General features: G+C 36.5%; 1 protein-coding gene and 1 long non-coding RNA gene across 5 annotated transcripts in view; both read right to left on the bottom strand.

Moving 5' to 3' along the window:
- Positions 1 to 1,657: 1,657 nt before the first annotated feature.
- Positions 1,658 to 7,525, bottom strand: LOC111865594. Its single transcript, XR_002842995.1, has 2 exons — positions 3,326 to 7,525; positions 1,658 to 2,690 (listed from the first exon to the last, which is right to left on the bottom strand). It is a non-coding gene; the product is annotated as an uncharacterized LOC111865594 (long non-coding RNA).
- A 9,936-nt stretch (positions 7,526 to 17,461) lies between these two features.
- The window catches only part of LOC111865599 (serine-enriched protein), a 52,273-nt gene continuing 43,404 nt past the window's right edge, over positions 17,462 to 26,330 (bottom strand). For all 4 annotated transcript variants that reach the window (XM_033751888.1, XM_023853768.2, XM_023853770.2 and 1 more), the window contains 5 exons: positions 24,792 to 24,949; positions 23,512 to 23,643; positions 22,242 to 22,424; positions 20,306 to 20,449; positions 17,462 to 18,266 (listed from right to left, as the gene is read on the bottom strand). In XM_033751888.1, coding sequence (XP_033607779.1) covers positions 18,087 to 18,266; positions 20,306 to 20,449; positions 22,242 to 22,424; positions 23,512 to 23,643; positions 24,792 to 24,949 — 797 coding nt within the window. In that variant the 3' untranslated portion in view covers positions 17,462 to 18,086. The remainder of the gene's footprint in view (positions 18,267 to 20,305; positions 20,450 to 22,241; positions 22,425 to 23,511; positions 23,644 to 24,791; positions 24,950 to 26,330) is intronic.

Raw genomic sequence — 26,330 nt, 5'->3', positions numbered from 1 at the left:
CAAGAAATGCTAGATATCTGTAGTGCCGCCAGTATGGGCACCCTGCATGGTCCATCTACTATCCTGACAAAGGTTATTCGTGGTTTTCCTCAACCCCTCAAAGCTAATGACTAGACAGTACGTCTCTCGAGCCACAACTGCTTCCTTCCAGATCCTTTCCAATTCATCAATCATCCTACCAATCTACTCTATGTAATCCAGATGCTGACAGCGCCATAAAATTAACCACAAAAAGAATGTTGGAGGATTCCCAAAAAAACGCCATTTGCTTGTCTTTCTGCCCAGGCATGCAAAAGGGAATCATGATGAAATGTGTCAAGAAATCCCAGCATAAAATCAATGTATTGTACCTTGAAGATATTAAAATTTCACTTCGTAGTCTCTTATGTCATGTGGTATTCTAACCACACTGGGCAAGATAAATGGATTACTGTTTATCAGACTTTACGAAATTACAACATGATCCATAAATCATTAGTGACACCTATGAATCCTGTATAGTGATTTTATAAAGACACCTATACAGGGGCCTAATATGATGACCTTACATTGATTCTTCATACCTTTCCCTACTGTATGACCTACTGTAGCTTCTTTAATATATTCTTATATTCGGGCCTACTATGTGACCTCTGTATAACGTCTGATATAGGCGTCTATATTTGAGCCGACTATATTTCCATACTCAAGTTGACTTGGATCCTTACATTATCACGAACTTACATACCCATAATATACACATGCCGGTGTAAAAGTTACACTTATGTATGCAGGCCTTTTCCTCTAGGTTTCACACAGAAGATGGAACGTATCCAGGTTTGCAATACAGAGGAACTTTAATACATATCTCAGGCAGAAAAGTCCTGCACGTTAAATGAGATTTCTGGTATGGCGATTTATGTTAACATCATATATTGCACCTAGAAATTTACTAAATTTCTAATAAGGTGATCTGCTTCACCCTCTGATGATAACAGAGATATTTGAGGCATACCAACATACTGACTAAACCTTCCACATGAACATAGTGTCATGAGAATTTATAAACATTCTTCTGTGTTAAGATTACTGATTAAGCAGGTAAATATATAAGATCAGGGATGTGAAAAGCAACTGATATGGTACTGACATGTTTGTTGAATGGAGATCGCCGATTACTGGGGTAGGCGGCAGTGTGCAGGTCAGGAGTGGTGGCGTGAGGAAATTACAGTGCTGAATTAGGCCTGAGGCCTGTCTGAAGAGGATAAAAAATTACAAGAGATGGAAATTTGTGGCAAGGAACCCTCAAAATGAAGAAACCTCGAAGAAGATTACAGTCTGGTTGTGATACCTATACATGCTGCCTTCACACTCTGGGTAGAAAATTACAATACAAGTCTTACAGTGATGATCTGTTAAACACCCTACAAATTCTCTGACTTCAAGATGTACCTGCCTTTCAAACATGAAGAATCGGGCACCCGAATATGTGAGCTGAGGAAATTCTATTGTGTCTAAAACATCTCTGACGGCGTTTCAGCATCAGACAGTGATATCATGATTATAAAGTCACTACATTCTATCCTGTCTCCTCAAGGGATGCTCTGACCCTCAAATATTTTTATGGCATTATATGAAACGTCATACCAAACGTTGTCTAAACATGAAAGACAATGCATACTTTACATGGTGTTTATTTTTTATACAAAACACAATATACGGTAACATGACATGACACTATTGTACCTTTATAATAAGAGGCCAGTTTTAGTGACAATAAAATTGCAAGAATACAATCATGTAATTACACAACACTGTATTACACATTGCAAACATACACCCTCATGTAACATTCAGTTTCAACTACCTGAAATAATAACCTCAATGTTATATTTCCTCCACTTCAGGTTTTAGTAAGTTTGGTGTTTAAAATCCACTGCACCCCTAAAAAAAAATAAACAGGGCATTTCACTGTATATACTTGGTGCCACAGTGTCCATCATAACAGATGTGACATGCTTCACATAATACAAGCAACAGTATTTACCAAAATCTTACTGTAATATTTGTTACATGTCAACTGATAACACAATGCACCTCTGTACTGCCGAGCAATCTGTCCACAAATGGAGCTGCAGGAAGGGGAGACAGCAGCTCATGCCCTAAACTCAAATATAAAATCTGGGCACCAAATATTTGAATCACACCTTAAAGCTGGCATAATATATGTTTCATTTTATAACATGATGAATGGATTTCATTTAAGATATTTATTTGTGAACAAAAAATGGCTTATCCTTTAGAAACCCGAACTTCATCTACACAATATTTACAAATTCAGTGCCTACCTAACAGAAAACATAATGAGTCTCTATTACAGAGCCAATACTGTTTATGAAAACAATTTCTGTTAATTTTGAGAATCATATAAAGCACACAAATACACTGTGTCAGCAAAATTCCGAGCTTCTGGTGTTAAAATAATATACACATACACACACACACATATACTAAGTACCATGCTTCGATAAATTACAAATATTGAGATTTTACGTACTACATCACTATGGCTCAAGGTACTCTGGCAACATTTTAAAGGCAAGAAGGAATCCCACTGTTAGTGTTTGAGTCTCTATTCACACTGTGAACATATCATCTGCACATGTCCCCATGGGAATATGCAATGTTGTCACACATACAGGAAATCATTTCTGTAATTAAAAAAATATTAGAAAATTAAAAGTATGGTCTTGCAGTTAAAAAGAACAGTGCTATAAACGTCTTCACAAAAATACAGAATGTAAGTCTATTATAATATTATTTAGAAAATTATAAAGAGAGTAATTTCAAATATCTGTGTGGACACTATCTTGCTGCTGAAAACAGGAATATTCTTTGAAGAAAGCAGTCTTCTGGGATTTGGCACCGTGTATATGTGGTGTTAACCGACGTTTCGGAGGAACGTATCGCCTCCATCTTCAGGGTAGAAGGGAAAAAATATAAGAAATCTGCAATCGAAGAGACTGTGAGAACCGGTAAAAGCACACCAGTCTGCGTTTACTGGTTCTCACGGTCTCTTTGCTTGCAGATTTCTTACATTTTTCCCCTTCTACCCTGAAGATGGAGGCGATACGTTCCTCCGAAACGTCGGTTAACACCACATATACACGGTGCCAAATCCCAGAAGACTGCTTTCTTCATAGTCACCGCCGTGAAAGCCTCAAATCTTACAGGAATATTCTTTTTTTATAAAATTCTTCAGTGTCAGAGAGATTTCTTCTTTCATCAGTTTTGATGTGTATCTCACCTTAAATTGTATTGCATTAATAAGCAAATACGTCCTTACTGTCTGTCTAAATCATCTCAAAGGGTACATTGTACTTAAGTAGGCAACCTTACTCAACAAATGTCCAGTGTTCAACAAGATCTTCAGTACAACAGTTTTGCTTCCCATAACAAGCTGAAAATAAAATGTAGTAACTTTCAATGGATGACAAAATCTGTGTCACCATCTGATGACAATTTAACCTCAACGATTTACAAAGTACAGCGTTAAATGGTTACATACTTTGGTAGATGCTGTCTACTTAGTTCCAGAGTACTTTCTTTTAATGAATCAATTTTAAGTTGCTTAAGATGTTATAAGTATTGTTGCAACAATGACACATACAGGAACGAAATCCCAAACCTGTGCTGAAACAATTTTCTTCACATGTTGTTTACTTCCTCAGGTTTTTCTACTGATCTGGGTCATCTACTTGATTCTAGAAAACCATTTCCACTCCTGAGAAATAGGTTCACCATGAAGATGTCAGCTTTTTAACATTTGTAAAAGCATTATTTCTTGTTTGATGCACTGATATTCTCTGTCAGATATGAGATCTCTGTCCATGAAGTGCCACTGACTGACTCAACAGTCAAATGTCAACAGACAACAGATGTCATACACCTACAGAGAACCATAATTATTATTTTGGACACTGTCCATCATCTTTGAGATTTTTCAGAACACAACACTTTGGAAACTGTCCCACCATCAGTTCTAAAAGACCCAACAGAGTAGGAACATTTCCTCTTACATCTGATGGCAGAAAACAGACCCAGTTTGAAGACACTCGAGATGATGGACAAAGTCCAACGTAATAAGCATAGTTACTGTTTCACACCAATGCACAAAATATTTAGACTTAACCTATAAATAAGTTTTGTCAGAGGGCAATTATTTCAAAATCATGTTATGATATTGAATACTCAAAATCAAACACTATGCCAGTGCGCTATAAATGTGATCTTAGGTATAAAATTGGCTTCTAAAGTCTTATTCACACAATTTTCACATAGCCCCTTAATATCCAATAATAAAGTAGGACTGACTCGCATATTTAGGATAACATACATATGCATACATTCTGTGCTTGTCTACATTAGCATGATTCCAGTAACATGTATACAAATAACAGTCACAACAATCATGACCACAGTTGTATATATAGCATACACTGACACTTTCCCACCTTGTGTTTGAAGGCTCCCAACATAACTGTCCCATGCAGGTCCACTGTTGGAAGCCTTCTGCCACAAACTTACTATGTTATTGACACATTACAATCATGACGTATGTTGTAGAGTTGCTCTTTAGTAGCTTTCATATCCAAACAAGAGATGATACGTGTGTCACATCTTTCCGTACCAAAGTTATTTTTTTTCTTAACTTTCACACAAATTAATTTGTATCTGGCAGGAGTGAGGGTTGAAATAAAGAGAATGGGAAAGGGTTAAGCACCACATGTTACATAGAATGACAAAGACATTTACAAGATTATGTCACATGTTAATAAAAGCTGATTTTTAGAGTTTACTTACACAGAATGATAAAATAAATTTCTCCTATATTATTTTAGAATACACAATCAGCAGTTCTTTACTTACCAACTATATATATTAGTCTAACCTAAGAATTTCAATGTTACAACAGATTGCACTTCGAGGGAGGTGGCAGTTTTCTGTTCTACGTTAAATTCAGGTTTGATGACTCTGTGCCAGCACATTTTGTGTTATGTCATTTCCACTGAATTGTGCAACTATCTGTTGCTTGTCTCAAGAAAGGGAACTTAATATCAGTAACACCTGCTACTTGTAACTGAGGAGTTGGCATTACAATATGACACGAAGTTACATCAGGGAGACAGGAAGAAACTGAAATGAACACCGGTCGAGAGAGGAATTCTGTGAGGTAGAATTGCACAAAGACTTCCCGCCCTCACACAAGATAAAGAAATCACAATTAAGTATTTTGTGTATTCTTCTGAAATGACTGCACTTCTTTCCTTACATTTAGAAAGTTTCATTATGTGCAGCTTCTCTTCAATTTAAATTCAAATTTCTTTAAGTATCCAATCTTTACATTTCAATATAATTAATGCATGCAAGGGCACTGTTCCTCAATGTTGTCATGCCACTGCCATGAAGCCCATACACAGGACTAATCTGTTAGTTACAGCAGAACCAGAAGATTGCAGTGTGCAGCATTACTGAAGAAAGGTACATCTAGATTATTATTATTATTATTATTATTATTATTATTATTATTATTATTATTATATTATATTCAGTAAACCTGTAATTTCACAAAGTAAGTTCTGTGGAAACCACAACTAGAAATGGGAACTGTCAAATTTTGAGTTGAATTTTCAGTGGGTATTCCATTATACAAATATATCAGTTGAAATGCCAACTCCCAAGACTAATGGACAGCCACAGATGTATCAGCTCTATAAAACTAACAGGATATGTTTTCGTGTTCTCTGTCCCTCACTCAAGGAGTTTCTCGGCACAGAATTCTGTATATGATACAGCTAGACATACGAACAGAACAGCAGTTTAATACAACATCTCAACCATTACACTTTCTATTAACTGCCAAAGAATAAGACAACCCTCAAGTGCCAAAAACTTTAGTAAAATGCTCGGGCAATAAGATTGCCTTACACATTTTGGTGCTATCAGGTTCAAGTCACTGACATCTCCACCAGCAAACTGCCAATACAACCAAGGGCAATGAGTCAGCCATCAACAGTAGGTCAGACCCCTCCTCTTGTCAGAGAGGAGGCCTCATTTCAAAACACACAAACAATACATCACTGACAACAAATGTCACAGCTTCTTTCTTACTGTACCCAGAAAAAATGTACACAGTATATCAATTCTTTTAGACACAGTTTTAAAAGTACACATAAGCAAATCTCCTTTTATTAGATGAGCCTCTAAAGATGGTCCTATAGCACTAAAACATATTAAAATTGTATTGATTCAATACTTTTGTAAAGTTGTTACACTTGAAGGTTGTGTTTTTCTTTAGCAATTAACATAACATTGTGCTACTTGTGTCTGGTAGACGTGTACCTAGGTTCGCAGGGAACCTGCTGCTTCACGTTTAGGGTAAAGAAGGAAGTCACACAGGAAGAGGAGGATGAAGAGCGACACAATCAGTGAACCAACAGGAGTGTTGTAAACTGAATGGAAACCTTTGGTCCTAAGTCAAGCCACACTTGTAAACAGGAATGTATAACAGGTAAAATGGATAGAAGAAGCAGAAATAATTTATCTTTTACATCCTATTAAAAAATACTAAATAATAAGTGTATTTCAAATAAATTTTCCCCCGAAATTCTCTCCAGTAAGATTAATGTTTTAAAGCACTGTGGCTGTCCTATTTTTATCAAGACATCTCTTTTTAAGAGATGCACAGGTTATAAACACTAACACAGGAAAACTGACTATATAGCACAGTGATAACCCAATATAACACAGTTTGTTACATTATGGATTACCGCACACAACAGACACAAACGTACATTCAGGAAAGTAACAGACAACTCTGATATGCTGTGTCTTACATTCTGGTGTCAGTTGCGGAAACTGAAAAGGATACAGGAGTGGAAACATGAATGACAATTGCCTTGTATGTGGTAAGGCGGAAAATGTCAAGCATTTTGTCTTAAGATACATCAACCTTCAGCCGGGAAGCGAAGGCTATTTGTGAGAAATGGAGGAACCTTCACAAAGAAATGGTTTTGAAGAGACTTTGAAGAAAACTGCAATAACAAAATTTGTCTCAAGGGCATACTCAAAGTTAGAGGCAGTGGGAAAAGTATATGACAATGAATCCTTTACTGTACATAAGGTAAGGAAACACACAGATGTAAACTGCCAAGACAAGCTTGCATGTTACTGTATATTTTACAAGGGGTCCTACCTCGTAACAACCAGGGGACACAAAAGGAGAATGGAATGTGCATAAAATCACAACAAAATAAAGATATGAAAGAAATATTCATTAATGAAGTGCATTTCAAAATGTAACTTAATTTATTTACTTCTTCATTCATGGTACAGCTCTGAACCAGGGGCTAGCCTTGTAAGAGGCTTTCTGAAATAAATTTTATACACTGTCAAACACAGGATGAAGCTGTATGGAGGAATGGATGTATAAATCCACATTTTCTTGACCTCAGCACTAGCTGGAGGTGAGTGATCAGCTTCACAACCCACTCTCTTTACCCCAGGGGTAATAATCCCTGGTACCCATTGGATAGGAGGTTGGGTGGACCCTGAGCCAGTCTGGATGACATGGAGAAGAGAAAATTCTTCACCCCACTGGGACTCAAACTCCGAACCATTGGTCATCCAGCCAGTAGCCAGTTCCTATCACGGCTGTGCTATCCCGGCTCACAAGATCAAGCAATAAGTCAAACAAAATAGGTTCATAAATGCTGATTTATGGATTATTTAATAACACTGTCAGTAGCTCAAGACAATATAGCGTCAAATGATAACGGAATAATAAAGTGGAGAGGTTGTGTAAGAAAATAGTTAGGGCCTAATTTGACATTAACATGTTTGCATTTGCCTTGATAGAACGTGGAAAACCACGAAAAACCTCAGTCATAAAAGTCATGTGTCCTGGCAAATAAACAGTCAGCATTTATGAGACTACAAATAAATGGTAATTATGAGTGATTATATTGTTTATACTTCACTTCTGCCTTTCGACTTTCCCAATATAAAAATAAAATGTGACATTATATGGTATTTGGTTCACACTGCAACATTTAATGTAAAATGCATGTATTATCAGAGGTGGAAAAACTGAATTATATACTGGCAAATACAGTGTGCTTCCTTTTATCTAATGAACTAGAATTTATTGGGCAAATTCTGTGGGTACTATGTGTTATAGAAGGCTTTCATTGTACCATAATTAACAATGCTAGATTACATTTCTATACAAACAATATTTATATTGCTTCTTGTCTGTACATGCGATCCAAGTTTATGAACGTGTCTTACAGTGAAATAATATAAAAGCATCATTTAAAATAAACTACAAACTTAAGTTAGCATTTCCATATAATTTCTAAACAAATTCAACAACTTCTAGTCTTTAGTGGTCAAAACCCTGTGAAGCCTGAAATTTGTCCCAATAATACATAAAAATTCAGTTCCTACCTCACAGAAAACACTCTGTATTTATATCAGAAAGACTAGGTATCTTCTTCCATGAGCATTTGTGGGCCATCTGAAAGAGCTATTGATCAGTATTGTGACTGTGTGGGGACAGATCCATTTAAATTGACATGTCACACACATTCTTGGAAAAGGAGTGTAATCAATTAATGCTGTTCAGAGAAATAATCTCAGTTCTAAAATCATTTAAAAAACATAAATACACTGTGGACAAAACACAGATTTTTCTGAACAATAAAGGCTGCAGTATACATATAGTAATGATGATGCCTGAAAGGGTCAAACTTTCTGTATCAGTGTGGTATTTCACATGTTCATCAGTGCCATTTTTCTTAAATGGAGCAGGCAATACTTTGAAGGGCTCTTCTTTCTATAGAACATTTTTAAATTGTCATAAATTACACTTGTACTGAAGATAGCTGTGATACCATGTAACCTGGTGGACATCACATCCCAGAAGACTGGTAACCACTGCACTGAGGACCTCAAATATCACATTTTATGCTGTGCTATAAAAAACTTATTTGATAAATATGTCGGACTTGAGGTTCTCACATACACGAATATGCAAAGTACTAACTTCTGTAACATGATGCTGTGTAGTTTGATGGAATGTTGCTGATGTTCTGGAGGAAAATACTGCCTCCATCTTCAGGGCTGATGATTATGCCAAGCAAACAGCCATCAAGAAGCAGGCAGAAACTAGCTTCATGTTTGATGCTTGCTTGGCTTATTCTTCAGTCCTGAAGATGGAGGCAGTATTTTCTTCCAGAACATCAGTGTACTTCCAACGAACTACTCATACATGGCATCACATGCCACAAGACAGTGCCCATATTTGACAAACCTAAATACAAAAAATAATGTGACCCTGAAGATGAACACATTTAGGATTCCACAAGTGCATTTCTTGATGCATGGAGCAACAGACATCTGTTGTGTGCTAACTCTGAATACCAGCACACAGGTACATCAATTCTAATTTCTTGTGCAACAGAAAGTTACATTATCACTGCAAGTGCACAGGATATTACACATTAACCACTACAAAAAGAATCATTACACAGTGCTAAGGAAGGGCAGTTCCAATACAACACAACATCAAGAGAGTATATCACGCTGTCAGTGCGTGGCATAACTCTCCTTTTTCAAAAACTCAAAGATCAATTTATGACAATTGTGGCAACTTATAGGAGCATAAAAAGAATGCTCAGAATCGTTTATTAAACTCTACATAAAGCACAAAATTCCAATGAATATCACATATGCCTTTGGACACATCTTGTGCTCTCCTTCAAAATTCATCAAGAAACACATCATGCGCTCTCCTTGCAAATTCAACAAGAAACACAGCTTGTACTCTCCTTGCAAATTCAACAAGAAACATATTTGTGTTCTCTTTCAATTAATGAGGTATCACAATCATTAAAGTTAAAAAAAAAATTGACAAACTACTAAAATGCATAGCCTCTCCTTCTATTCCTGACATCAAAAATGTGAAAACACATATTAAGCACCAAGGGTTAGAATTCTCCCCCTGACAGAGTAGCATGTAAGAAGGTAACAGATTTATGCAAACCAGTACGCGTAGAGCAGATCTGAAATTATGCTCTAAGATTTTGTTCTGATATTTCCCAAATCTTATCTGAGCACAGTAGTCCAGAAACTTACTAATGTTATCCTTTAAATTCACGCCCTGAAAAATATTCAAAATTGATTTCTAGCCTCCTATTTGTAAATGTGCGTGCAGTCCGACTATCAAAGGCTTGTCACTAATTTCTACACATAGTTTCACAACTTTAGAATTATCGAGAACCAAGTTAGCATAGACGAATAATAACTTGCTCAATGAATAGAATTTCTAGTACTGAATGCTGAAACAAATTTCTGCTGCTTAAAAATACGATTTAGGTACATGTTTATCACTGAAAACTGGATTCACACTGTTGAAATTATTGCAGAATTACGTACTTACATTCTCACGTGTTACGAAATCACCTTTTAGAACTCAACGCCTACGACGTCACTTACATTAGCGCTGCCAACTGCTTAAGTTTACTTATATAACTACCCAAAGCCTGTCAGATGGTTCTTAGGTATTTATTCTTAAAAACAAACTAAAAAATCCTAACGTTTCAAATTGCCTGGCCCTTTGGTTGTTCTAAAATGTTAGGCTTTGGTTTTTTAAATAAATATCTAAAACTTCTGCTGTTGGCAGTACTGATGTGGTGGACAACGCGGCAATAGTTTAAAAGTTACGTGGGCTACTTGTTAACATGAAACTACCCTACGACTGGATTTCGACTCCGAAAGATACATGGCAACATGTTTCTTTCACAATAAAACTATATTTTATGTGTTATGTTTTGATCTTGTCAGAATATTTATATTTCATCTTGTTAACTTCATATTTTGTACAACGGTAATAATGAATCTGGACATTTTGTTTATTCATATTAAAGACATCTAATTAGCCACCGTTAGTGGCAGAATGCATCTGTGATTTTACGCTATCCAGAATATAGTACTGTTATTCTTTACATCACTTTGCATCCAAGAGCCATAATATTTATGCCTAAATTTACAGGGTGACGATAGCATGTAAAAATTAAACTGTTTACATCCAAAAGAAGACTGACTACTACACAATCTCTTTTAAATTAATTACTGGAGGCAAAGATCATAATGGACATAGAAATACGAGTACAATATCATAGACCATTCCTGAAATACAATTTCTTGCATGAATGGAGGGAATCTAGGAATTTAATATTAAGGCTTTGTTACACACAAAGGATGACTTACAACATGTACTTTATTGATGGCAGGGTCACTAGATTTTGAAAGTGAAGAAAAAACATGCAAATTCAAACTCCAAGGAAGTTCATTGACATTTCAGCTTGTGTCACTCATTCTTCATGCATGCAGCTTTCTTTTACTGACAGAAATGGTAGAGAAGAACATCAAACATTTAAGCTGGAGGGGAGGCACATACATGACATTAGACCAAGGCAGAAGTTGGCACTGAAATGTTCAGAAAACTAGCTTTCCTGGTGACACTCTGAAGATGCAGTCTATAATTCAAAAGGACTGGCAGATGAATCTATTCATAGATTGTGATATGGCTACCTTCATTATCGATATTATAATGTAGAGCAGCAGACACTTTACAGGTGGAATGTGAATGCAGAGCTGAGCTGCATCCAGAAAGAGTAAGCTCAATTTATCAAACTGAGAACTGCACCCAGCCCCCTCCCGGAGGTCGCCAAATTCTCAAGAAACATTTAAAGAATTGCTGTATCCATGCACAGTTTTGTCAAGTCGGTAAGATTTAATATATGTGCTTTTAGGAAATGTATGAGCAAGGGACAAAACATTTCGTGACTATATATGATCACTCTATAACTTTGTGTATGTGCAGAGAGGCTGTAAATCTACTCAGGTTCCTCTTGTCACATCTGTTTTTGTTTTCAAAATCATACTATATACTAAAACATATGTTCATCTATTACAATTCTTGTGGAATTTATGATGTCTTTTATTAATTAATTAATTAAATGGCATGTATTCTTAATCTTCACACTGGATGCAAATGGTCAGATTCATGACCCTGCCAGGTGGGCCCCAAAGCTGGCCTAGACGCTGTGGAGAAATATCTCTAGCCCTGGAGGGGAAACTGAACCATGTGATTTCTTGGTGAGTCAGCCTGTAGCCTCGTGACTACGCAGACTGTGTTATCCCACCTCCTGATATGTTACTACAAGTTCCATATATGATCTGTGGGTCAGCTAAATAATATTCCACAATTACTTAATAAAGATCAACATTATCTGTTCACTAAACAAAATATCCACAGATCTAATAAAATTAAAGTATATTCTTACCTAGATGTTAGATATTTTCTAATCTCTAAACATACTACATCTCAGATTTTACGCATTAGTACTACTTGTGATAATACACACTATGGCCCTTGTTTCAGACCTGATGCACAAACACTCTATTCTTGATGTACAAGACCTTCAGAGCAGTGTTGCATAATATAAATGTTGCACAGAGCACACTGTGCATATTAACTTTGCTTACTCATTTAACGACTGGCAGCCCTCTCTTCCTGTTCTCTTACATCAGTTCATCATGTCGCATCATTCACAAAGCAATAAGAATTCACATTTTAACACTAGAAACACAACTGGGAGCACTGGGAGTGAATGAGAGATTCTTCTAATCTTGAATAATAGCAATTTTGTTTCACCGTGTGAACAGAGCATTGACTGCTGCTTGAGAGGTTAAAGCTGTATCAGCAAATATAGGTCATTTATTAAGAAAATTAATATGAGCATTTGTGGATGGTCCTGGCAAATTATTAATTCAAATGGAGCGCAATTCAATATTTTCTTCTGTCTGAACAAATCATACAGCACAGATTAGTAATTTCAAGTTTGTTAGTGCCCTCAATTCAAGAACATTAATTTTGTAATAAGATTCTTTCAGTCATTACACTGACGGATGAAGCACTGTCAGTACTTCAAACTTGTACTGCAGATATCAGAACACCAGTTACCATTTTACAAGAGAATCGTTCAGAGGGAGAATACTATTAAAGTTACATTCTATTATGCAAAAAAAAAAATCTTTGTTTATATAAACAGTCGTTGTTCCTTAGTAACATTATTACGATGCACAACTCAAGCAAAGTACAAAGAAATTTGCATAGGCATGACAATTAGAAGCAGGACTATGAACGTACAGCTGTACATCAACTTAACAGTCCAGTATATAGGCCTACATGTATATACTTAACATAAAATCATAACATGCTCTCTCAGATCTATATTCTTTTAAGTAGGCCTAGTATTTCTTTTAAACATTTGTGAAGAAGCATATGTTAAAGAAAATATTAACTTCAGTTTTGGTTTTTAAATGACAATTAAAAACTTACTGCAGGTCATGTCTACAAATATGGAAATCACTGGTTCATGCACCCCCCTTTTCCTCCTATGGGGAATATTCACAGGTCATATATTATGTCAAAGTGAATGTGCCAAATTAATGGTACTGAACAGCAGTAACACATCAGACTTATATTAAGGAGGTAACTATTTGGGAACGACAGTAGCAAATCAAAATTTTATTCAGGAGGAAATTAAGAGGAGACGGAATTCGGATAATGCTTACTAACATAGAGTCCAGAACAATTTATCTTCTTGTCCATTGTCTAGAAACCTAAAAATCAGAATATTCAAATTACAATTTACCTGTTGTTCTGTATGCATGTGAAACTTGGTCTCTGACATTAAAGGAGGAACACAGACTGAGGGTGTTTGAGGACAGGGTGCTGAAGAGAATATTTGGACTGAAGAGGGGTGAAGTGATAGGAGGTTGGAGAAAACTACATAAGGAAGAGCTTCATAACTTGTGCTCTTTGCCAATTATAATTAGAGTGATCAAATCAAGGAGGATGATCATAACTGTTCCCTTCTCTGTGTAGTCAGTATTCATGTTCATCTTGCCCATGTCACTCAAAGTTACTATCCTATGAAGTTCAAACAATGCTAAAGTTTACTACAAGTCATGCAGTCTATTTTTAGAAATGTATTTTGCAAATTAATTCTTTGTACACAAGAAACTTATCAGAGCAGCTAGGGTAACCTGTGTTAAAACTGCGACCACTGAAGAGATGGGTTGGTAATTTATCACTTTGAACAATATTTCCAATTAGTACAGCAATTCCAGTTAACAGATGGCACTGAATATGATAGAGGAAAGAACAGGCTTTCTGAAAGTCTAAACCTGCTGTCATTTGAAGATCATTTGAGGAAGTAGTGTGAGTTTTCTCTGTGAAATTGCATTTACTGTGGGCAGCCTTATTTCTAGCAGACAGTTCTGTGAGAGGGTATGCAAAGGGATAACACATCACGTTTCAAGATCTTTTCTAATGCAAACATTAATCATCTTTGAACCCTTTCCAGACACACTGTAATCACAGGCTTTAACCCATTATTAAAATATGGTTCAGTTATTAGAAATATATTAATTTAAGTGACAGAATTCAGAACAGCGGAGATAAGTATAACAATCAAATTTAAAGAACAGGACCACAAAATATTCTAAACAATTAACAGATCGTAACAGTAGAGGAAGGAACAAGATTCAAACGTGCAGCAGACTAGGAGGATCAACCTATTCCATGAAGGAATGGAATGTATGAAAAAGGAAAAGTCATACCTTGATGCTCATGATGACAATTCATCGAAGAAATGGTAAAGTTTATGTTATTGCACATGAAGACAAATATCTCTGTAACTGAAGGCGCACTGATGCCATATACAATATAATCTAGAGTTAGTTAACCCTCATCTGGATGTCATTATGAAACAGGAACCAAACAGAAACACTTTCAGGCACTAGGACCAATGATAATACAAAATGAAATATTTTTTGGTGGTTCTGTATGGGTGTGAAACTTGGTCTCTGACATTAAGGGAGGAACACAGACTGATGGTGTTTGAGAACAAGGTGTTAAGGAAAATATTTGGACCAAAGAGGGATGAAGTGACAGGAGGTTGGAGAAAACTGCACAATGAGGAGCTTCATAACTTGTACTCTTCTAAAAGTATAATTAGAATGATCAAGTCAAGGATGAGGTGGACAGGGAATGTAGCACGAATTGGGGAGATGAGGAATGCGTATAGGATATTGGTTGGACAGCCGGAAGGAAAGAGACCACAGGGACGACCAAGGCGTATGTGGGTGGACAATGTTAGAATAGATCTTAGAGAGATAGGACAGGATAGTATGAATTGGATAGATCTGGCTCAGGATAGGAACCAGTGGAGGGCTCTTGTGAACATGGTAATGAACCTTCGGGTTCCATAAAATGCTGGGAACTTCTTGAGTAGCTGCAGAATTGGCGGCTCCTCAAGAAGGGCTCAGCTCCATGAGTAAGTAAGTAAGAGGGATAAAATGATAATAATATTAAAAGAGAACTTAATATTTTATTTCATTCAGCAGATTCAGCTGAATTCTTGCTCTACTAAAGAAACGTGAGCTCGACCGCTTGGGGCTGGTACCCCAGTTTATGGATGGTCAGTAGTTTACTGAATATCAGCATAATAATTACAAATGTAACAGATGGTCATATGAGTGTTTAGAAAAGTAGGATTAGATAGTTACTTAATAGAATTGCAATAAAATAATTACAATTTAATTTTAAACAGAATCTAAGGGTAACCCACAACTAGACAGTTTACCCAGGTACTGCAAGATATCAAGAAGAGTGAAAAGAACGGGCATGAAATCATGAAGAAATGACTGTGCCAAGGAAACAGAAACTTCGGAATTCTCATGCATCAACCTGTATAAAATGGAAATGACATCTATAAAAGAACAAGAAGAACAGCTGAACAAGAGAAAGGGTGTTTATATATATATATATATATATATAAAGAGGAAGCAGTTGTTGGCTACCATGCAGAGATTTGCTTCAGTGGGATGGGGTAAATCGCTAGGGACCTCAACCAGGAAATGTGGTGGGTGCCTCTCCAATACAAGAGTGAAGTGCAGGACTGCACAATATGTTAAAATCCGGTATATAAATCATGACAGTGATTGAGAGATTGGGGGTGGGGGGCATGAACCCAGCAGTTATGATACATTCATCTATATGCTTCAATTCTGTGACTCTTTCTTGCTTCATTTCTTGGTGTTCTTGTAGTGTAATATTATCAAAGTACTTGAAAATACTTCTCGATTGTCTACATGCATTCATCTAGAATTATTATATTATTTGAACTTTTAAAAATTTAATTCATATATATTTGTATTAAACTTTAACAACAACAAAAGGGATTTTCTGAGGGGGGAATACATGATATGACCATCAGAGATATGCTTGAGGATTCTTCCTAATTCAAAAATTGATTACCTTATTCTCCTTTTGCTGAAGCAATATAACATAGAACTTTTCATGGGTCAAACATCACAGAAGGAAATTGACTGACTCACTGTATAAGGTTCAACACAGATGCTGCTTCCATCTTTGCTAGGTCTGACATTTTAAACAGACAGCAAACCTGAAAGCTTCCTCTTTATCTCATTCCACATTACCTGAACACAGAGGTTAGAACATTTAAAACTTTGTGAAAATTCAGTACAATTTGTTCTACACTCTATGAACATTCTGTTAAATTATGTGAAGAAATGGTTTAAAAATAAACGTCTTTTCATAAGTGTCTTTCTTTTTCTGCAAGGGTGACAGAAACTAAGATCTGAAAGTTCATGACGATGGTTTATTACACAGTGAGAGACTACTGGATAACATCCAGCATTCCATAAAGGTAGGATGATGGGTAATGCAGAAAATGTCAGCCATTGCCAGCTAATCTGTTTCAAATGGGCAACTGAATATGAACGTTAGTGGAGACTTATTAATATAGAACAATAAACAATAATTTAAGGATCTTGTGGAACATCTTTTACAAGTACAAATGTCACGCACAGAGGGATCTTTTTCTAGTATTATCAAAACAACAAAAAGCAAACATAAAAAATATCTGTATCAAATGTTCATAAAAAGTGTGCCAAGGCATTAATTTTGGTTTTATTTTGAGCATAATTTACAATTCAGAAGTAAGAGATCAATAAAGGGTAAATCAATAAAGGCAGATGTTTATTTCCACTGATATTACCAAAAACTGAAGATTCCAGATAGCTGTAAGTGTTAAGAGATGACACGAGAAGCTCATTTTACAGACACCATACATTGAAGATGTACAAAGCTGAAGTAAACTGTGGTTTTGATCAATAAATCTTGTTTTTAGCATGGAAAGGGTTTTTTTTATTGCTAGTGGGGTGGGACTAAGTCCTTTGTACTGCGGCCACTTCTGTCCTATTGTACCAGCACCGGATGATAGGTTAGGGTGATTGTGGAGCAATTGGTGGAATGAAGATTGGTAGGGGAAACCGAAGTACTCGGAGAAAACCTGCCGCAGCACCACTTTGTCCACCACAAATCCCACTTGTAGTACAAATCAATCACATTATTACCAATTTCTCAGAGTGAGATATCAAGAAAGCTTCCAGATATACTGACAAACGTAAGTGCAAGGATACAATGGAAACAAGTATACATTGCTGAAACAAATCAATGGGACTTCTCATACTGGCGTAACTGCTCACATCAACTCTGTACAGACACAGCTACGTAATACTGATTGGTTGAACACAAGGTCTTCTCCTCAGCCATCAAACACAGTGGGGGAGGGAGGGAAGGTAATCATGCTGTAGCCATTATTATCACGCAGAAGGAAATGTCACCAATATAAATCAGCCAGGCTGAACATGGGGAGATAACTCTCATGTCAGGGATCAGAATTTGATGAAACATTCCTGCTAGTGGATGTGCATTGGCTCAGTCAGTACAGAATGACACTTTGGGAGAGAAATCTAACTCTTATGTCAGGGTCAAAATCAGACAAAATGATCTTATTCATGGAGCTGCTTTGGTTCATTTTTTTGAAAGGAAGAGGCTTTGTTATTGAAATTATTATGTATGTATTTTTATGTTAATTTAGTGGACCTTACACCATTGTAGCTAAAACGCTGTGAAGAAATTCTTCAGCATGTCTATAAACTATGTACACGGATGAGCCAGGTGCAAACTGAACCAAAGACATTGACGTGGAGTGCCAGACCTCTACCCTGTTGACCACAGCAAGACTCTCTTTGCTCGTTTTGCTCGCTTTGCTCTCTTTTTGTAACTACAAGAATAGAGACAAAGAAATTGCTGTATTATGTTCATATGGCATCTGTTTAACCCTTTCACTGTTTTGGATTAACATCTCTGAAGCACAATTCCTTTCCTCACAAAATATATAGCACTGTAATATCAGCATCTTGTTTATAGAGATCCTTATATGACTTCAACACAGAAGCTAAATATTAATATATGTGGACATGGGTGCTGTCATGATTCTTCTGAGCAGGAACAGTTAGAAGATTTTCTTGTGGGCTCATGTTTAAGCTCTCTAAGACCCTTCTTCCTGATAACCATAGAAAATTCAAGATACGATATAGTAAAAAATTGTTTTGCATTAATATTTTGTATATTTCCTTTTATTTTCGAATTATCTTTTTCAAAATATGTTGGGGAGAAGGGAAGATGCCTGATTCTCCACCTATGAGCACCCAGGTATGTGAAGAACTGAAATATTAATTTTTTGTCAAACTGATGACTGATCAAATATAAGCTGCCACATAACCAATATTTGTATCTTTGCAAACAGTGAAAGAGTTAAAAGATGTGTGTCATTTATAATTACGAAACGTTTGCCTAAGTGAAATGTCCAAATATTATCCTACAAATTATATAAGTGAAGATATTTTAACGAAGAATTGTTATTTAATAATTTAATAGTTATTAATACTTCAAAACCCCATGTAAAAAATTAAATTATAAATTGAGGTTATCAACAAATTTAACAAAATAAAGGAGAAATACTAATAATAAACTGTATAAATGAGGCTGAAATTTCAGTGTACAGTGTAAAAGAAAATGTACTTTCTTTTCATGCATATTCTTATCATTCTTATCCTAGTATGCACTTGCTTCTTTTACCATATTTAAACTAACATTTTTGTACTGTTTCCAACCTGATACTTTTAGAATTTCATGCTGAAGAACTCTTAATTCGAAACAGCAGAATAAATGTTATACCATACATTCTTAAACAGATATTACTCTGCTCATGCTGTCAGTAATGTTACATTTGTTATTTTTAAACTCAGGAATTCTAACATTCTTACTAATGTCCATTATGGCTAGAAACAATTCAAAATATTATCATCTCAATGAACTGCTCACAGTTCCCAACCCATCCCTATATTTTCATGATATTATTAAAGTAATCAACACCATCTTTTGATCTTGTTTTATATTCATTTATCACCGCCCCTGAGATGTGTGACTGCCATGACCAGGCAGCGCATTAGGACACGTTGGGGGCTTCATCTCACTTGGCACTTGGGTGGTTACAGAGTGAGGATATTATGTTTTAATAATTAAATTAATAAAACTGGACCTTGAAACATTCCAACATCCTTGCCATATTGTGATGCCAGATATATGCATCTATATCTTGCATGATATATGTACAAGAATCATACCTCAGTGTCTACATACTAAGCCTTGAACACACAAAGCTCTACGCTTTAATGACCTTCACCACAAGGTGAAGGAGAGCAATGAGCTTATGCTACAGGTGCATATATACCCCTAGAGGAAGCACTGCTTCCCCCATAGAGTGGGAAGCTTGGGTACACCCCAGATACAGAAATCTCTGTTACCCTTAGGCAAACAGTCTCTACCAGCTCAGCTACAGTACAGTCTTAAAAACTTCTGGGGGACAAGAATATACTCTGCACCCTTAAACTGCATCTCTCAATGAGGAAGATGTCCTACAAGTATGCCAGTGAATCTGATTTGTGGTGCTTGAACACATTTATCTTTTATTAACGTGAATAAAATTTAGAGCAGAGCATGGAAGTAATTCAAAGTTATAAGCAAACTATCAATCATATATTGTTTTCAACCGAAATATTTTTGCTGACTCCTGGTACTGGCTTCTCAAACAAGAAAAAGGCATACAGCAAAAATTGTCCTACACTGCAGGATTGAAGGACATTTTCTGTGGCAATTTTGTGAACGGTGCTGGCTGAGAAGACCTTGCGTTTGTATTTATTTATGCTGGCACAGTGCCTAGTTGGATGAATGCTTAATACCACCTCCCTCTGAGCTCACCATCTCACTGCTTCCACTCGAACTAAGGGTCGTGTTGCTTCCGTATGGATCCAGTGAGCTCTGGACAGACATCGAGCGACCTTGTCCTGAACGCCTCACTCTATTGGGGGAGAGCTTGGCGGGGTCGACACTTGTTGGGTCTGCCTGCAATAAACAGCGTTCTTGTAGGAAAAAAGGATGAATGTTACAGCTTCTGCTGCTTGCCCCTACTGCTAGGGAAGTGATACAAGTCAACTGTTTCATAAAAGAAATCCAATAGACATAAATATTACTTTGGACACAGTCCATTGCCTTCAGTATTTCCAACAAGAAAAAACATTTAGGAAACTGGATCTGTTTCCAACATTATGTGAAACACTGGCAATTTACTTCTGTTTTCCCCCATTTCATTTTTGAGAAATATTCAGGACTCACTGTTCGTACATTACTTGTTCTACAGTTATTATGAGAGCCACAAAATATTTATGTTTCAATTTTCAATATCTGTTTTGAGCCTGACAGCAGACACATTTTAAAATATGCATTATATAAAATAACAAATATCACAATTTATTTCTGCAGTATTTAAAATAATCTATCAGTGTAATTTAACTTTAAACATGGCCAAGATCATGGATAGTTAATGTCACTAAGTATTACTGTGTTCATTTTAACTTGGGGTTCATTTCATACAGAATATTAATTTCACATTTGTCTGTGATTAAAATCACAAGTATTGATTATATGAGAAACATCAATTCATGATGTATTGACCATCTGTAATTTTACCTCTTTCTACTAACTGTGTGAAATATACAATTCTTCCACTACTCAGTTTACTACAAATGCATTGAGGAAACCCAATTATCTTGCAAAGTACTTTGTAGCAGGTGAGAAACATAACAATAGTGGACCATTTCTCTCATGTAAACAACAACTGAATAAAGCCACTCTTTTCATATGATAACTGAATAATGTATTAAAGTGTGCATGGGGCATAATCCCACATTTCTGACTGTTCTTCCTAGCATTAGGTCCATTTAAATTGTTACAGGAATCAGAAAACAGCATTCCTCAATTTTTTAAGCACTTCATAGGCATCATTTTTCATATGTGACATTATTTTCTATTCGAGGGGGGGGGCTTCACCTCATCCAATTAATTCTTAAGATTAAGGTTCATTATTATAACCATACAGTTATTGAGATTAAATTAAAATTCACCAAGTTATAATACTGTTGACTGCATATTTAATCTACCTGAATGACAGTTTAAAGGTACCAAAAGTTGGCAAGATGTCTGATAGTTATGAGAGAACACAGCAGTTCAGTGCGTACAGAGCTCAAAACTTCACCAGTTCAATGGTTGCCAAAATGTGCACTTGATATAATAACAACTACAAAGATTTATGTGGCATAGTTAATTTCACTGAATTAGAAAGTTATACAAGATGTGACAAATGTAGCCGTTGATGAAAATTGTTTCTGGCTCATTTAATAACATTTTGACAAGTGCATTTTTCACATATCATCAAGAGGCAGGATGATGACAGAGAATGAACTTGTAAAGGATATGGAAGGATGTGATTATGGATGTTTTGTAAAGCAAAATATCTCAGCAATCTGAATATTTACACTGGAGAGAGGTATGAAAACCCTCAATCACCACTACCAATGCAGATATTTTGAAATGGAAACTCTGAAATACAAAGAGGAAGTACTACAGAGTTCAGTAATCCTTTTGAAGCAGATATGCAGTTACAACAGTCAACATTATACCAGCTAGCAACACTTGCCATGTGAGTAGATAAGGCAGGCAGCTGAATTTCCCCATGTGAATAGAGAAAGCAGATAGCTGCAGTTACTACACTGTCATACACGCGTGGATAAAGCAGCTAGTTGAACTATCATGATACATGATCATGCCATGACTTAATGAATGGAATGCTCTGCATCACCTGGTAGGCCAGGGCATTCATGATAATGCTGTATGGAACTAGACCAAGTGGGTGGACCTCCCTCATCAGCACATTTGCAGGAATCTTGTGAAACTGGATGTACTCCAAGAAGTTGCCAATCACATCCTTCAGAGCTGTGTTTGGATTGCTGTCACAATACTTCTTGCCCCACATCAGAGCTGCCTGAAAACACAAAAACACACATAGAATTAGTACAAATAATATCGAAGAAACTGGTTCAGATTTACAAGTAATAATGCTGCAATACGTAACTCTCCTGTCAGTTCCCTGTCTCCTACTAGACTTAACGAAGATCATCCAAACATATTATGAAACTTATTTTGTATTCTTGATAATATACATGGCAACCACAGATGCTAAAGCAGTGTGCAGATACTGAAATACAGTTTTAGATGAGATTCAAATCCTCATTCTCAAACATTGTCTTTATCTACATGACCAAACCATGACATCTTAATTGGAGTGTTTATCCTTCTTCTCATTTTAGCTTTTTACTGTCCTATGGACACGGAAAGCAACCATATCGAAGGCGAAAAGCAGGTATTTCTGTTACTTGGAGACAAAAAATGTGTTCTTGATGTTACAGTTAAAAATATAAAACATGATTTACTGTATTTAGTAAAAGACAATTATATCAGAAACTGACCTTAATGAAAGTTATATATCTTTTGTGATCTACATTGTCCTTTACAGAAGCAAAATATTTGTTACATATCTGATTAGCTTGATTTAAGCTTCTAAACACTGCAGGGCAAGAATAGGTTGGGAAATTTAATAAGATTATAAATGGGTATATTCACAATAAACATATGTTTGAAATCTTATGCATATTGATATGGGAGCAGGGACAGCTGAACTGATATAGTGACTAGGCTACAGGATGGATGACCAAGAACTGGAGTTCGATATTCAGCATGTCCAGCGGCCCTCTCTTCTCCACAGTGCCCACACTGGCTCTGGGGCCCAGCCAGCCTGATATCCAACAGGTAACTGAAGGTTTTCCCTTGGAAAGTGTTGCTGAGGTGAGAAACTGATTACACATCTGTATCTAATGCTGAGGTCAGGAATTCGTGTAGCAGTACCTTCACTCCCTCAGACATCTGCAAGGCATGGGCCAACTTATCCTTACTGATATGCAGCAATCAAATTTATCACACTACAAACACACAGCCCCTCTCTCACACACACACAAAGTAGTAGCAGCATCTCTGTTCACAGCCAAAGTGAATTAACTGCTATCTGTCCTGACCTGGAACTTGGTGAACTCATCAGCTCTGAGTTCATCTCTTGCCAATATGAGACGTACCACATGTTGCGGCAGCAACGTAAAGGATCCCAGGTTCAGAACCTCATTACCATGCTCATCAACAAATTCCAAGACCTGTAACAGGAGTGTTACAGATGTAAGTATAACATGAGTCTCTGGAAACATACAAAAAAATCGATATTCTCATTGCAGTGACACAGATTAGTCTCTTCTTTCATATGATGCTGTGTAACTGGGTAGATAGGTATCAGTGTTTTAGAGAAACATGCTGCCTCCATCTTTTGGGCAGAACAGGAAACAAAGTAGCTTGACTTTCTTCATTTCTTGGCTGTGGAGACAGACAGTCTCCAACACACTGGATACTAACTCCACTTGCACACAGCCGATCAACCAAGATGACTTCAATGCATCCAATTAACATGAAAGCTTCAACTCATTCAGATTTACTGAGCAATATGGCTCAAGCAGTAACTCAGTAACTCTTCTGACTTGTATTCAGGAGGCATCCAGTTTGAATCTCAGCCATGATACTTAACTATCTTAACTGACATCTTTCGTGGACTTCCTCAGTTCCTACAGGCATATTCCAAGATACTACATCAATATTAGGTCTTCCAACATTTCTTTTGCACATATTCAAATTCATTAAAACATAATGTGACCCAAACAGCGGATGACACTAAACAATCCTATCCCTCAAACAACGGAACCACAACATGGTAGACACTCAACTTCCTTTAAGGAGAGGCGGTATAAAGAACACGGACCAAATTAGTTCTAAATTTTAACAAAGTATTTTTAAACCACACTTGTAAACAGACTAATTGTAATAATTTATAAATATTTTAATGTATTCATGTACATCGCTGTAGTTGCTGAAGGGTCAGATTTTGTATCCATGGCATCGTAATGATAGTGTCTGTATGTATTGATATTGACCAATCACATCGTAATAGTAGTTTCCACATGTATTGATACGTCCTTCTGAAGATGGTCACTCTGACCGAAACATGTAAAGGATGAAAGATAAAAAAGGAGAAAAAAAAGCATTTATCAGTCACACTGGATGAAGCTGATAAAATTTTTCAAATTTATTATTCACTATCATTCAATCATTTGATGCTACTGACAGTGTCAACAAATAAATAAACCTATAGAAATTCCTTCTACATCCCTCTGGTATTATTGTAAAGGCAACAGTAAGCACAAATATTGGAATTACTCTTATTAGGAGCCATATGTCAAGAGTAGATGTTTGTTACCTTCTGAACCAGTGACTTGGTGCATTTGTACTGAATGTAGCGTTCAGCAGAGGCAAGAAGGGCACAGACTGTGTCGACATTAATGCAGCACTGCACAAACCCAGCACAGGCTCTGCGCAGCTCATCGAGGCCATAATAGTCTGCTGCATTCATTACTCCTATAACAAGCACAGTGTGCTGTCAACTGAAGTGGCTTCTAAATAAATAAGATGTACAAAACTGATAGATCTCTGGCAGCATAGATTCAACCCCACTAATACAAACGCCCACCATGAGATATGATTCTGAACCAGTTCCATCCACGTTCCATACTCACAACCTATTTCCTTAAGATCCATCTCACTAATTAAGCAACTCTCTGGTAGCAGAACCAGAAGGTTCAACACTGCTAATACTAAATTCTGCCACTGGATGCAGCCCTCAGCCAGTTCCATGCTTTCCCTATCCTCACAATCTATTTCCTTAAGATCTCGCTTACCAATTAATCAGTTCCCTGACAGCAAAACCCACAGGTTCAGCATCACTAACACCAAAGACTGTAATTGAACAGAATACTGTGCCAGTTCCATGCACCATGACTTTAACAGCAAATGATTAATATGAAAGAGACTCAATGAAAGATCAATCTACAGAGGTGGTACAAAATTAACTTAAACTTTACTCTCTTCCTGAACATATGGGCACCAGAAGAATTAAACTAATTTATGGACAGCTTCACTACCTAGCACATGGCCATGCACTTTGCTTCTGGACATTATAGCTAGTAGAAGATGATGTCACAGCTTATCAGTCCTAGTGTAGAACAATGCTCTCTCATTAAATTCCTAGTGAATGAGAGAGTGAAATGGGCAGATATTTCTTCATGACTAAATGCAGAGTACAATGAAGAGATCCTGTCACGTGTCAGTGGCTGTGATTGTTGCAATAAGATTCTGAAAGCCCAAGTTTTCAAGACACAGCTGTTAGCTAGCAATATGATGGAAAGTGTATTTTGTGATTTGGAACAAGTGATTCATGTGATTTTCTTCCACTCAGTGTAACACTTAATGCACAGTATTATAGCAAACTGCATCATGATGTGCACTAATTGATTTGGAAGAAAAGACCTGGGAATCTGTCAAAGAAAATCATTCTATTGCATGACAAAAATCATCCACATGCAGAGAATTTGATGAAGGCAACAACAGCAACAGGAGGCTAGGAAATCTAGGAAAACCATCAAACCATCCTTGCAGCCCTAATTTGACTTACAGCGATTTTTATTTGCTTGGCCCATTCATATTCATATTTATTTCAAGTTCAGTTGATCCATACATGAGTTGAAAGTACAAACTGTTGGATATAGAACGTGTCACAAAGTAAATACTAGTCTAAGTTCCCAATCATTGGAACAGAGTCAAAATACCCGATAAGAACGATATATGATACAGTACACACATTATTAAAATTTCATTTAAATACAATAAGATAAAACCATAAATTAAAAGTACCAGTAACATATGTATTCAACAATGACTTTAACATGAAGTATAAAAAAAA

The sequence above is a fragment of the Cryptotermes secundus genome, unplaced genomic scaffold (genome assembly GCF_002891405.2).
Source record: "Cryptotermes secundus unplaced genomic scaffold, Csec_1.0 scaffold1443, whole genome shotgun sequence".
In the NCBI taxonomy this organism is placed as follows: Eukaryota; Metazoa; Arthropoda; class Insecta; order Blattodea; family Kalotermitidae; genus Cryptotermes; species Cryptotermes secundus.
The sequence above is the reverse complement of the archived record's forward strand: the minus strand, read 5'-3'. Positions and strand labels throughout refer to the sequence as shown.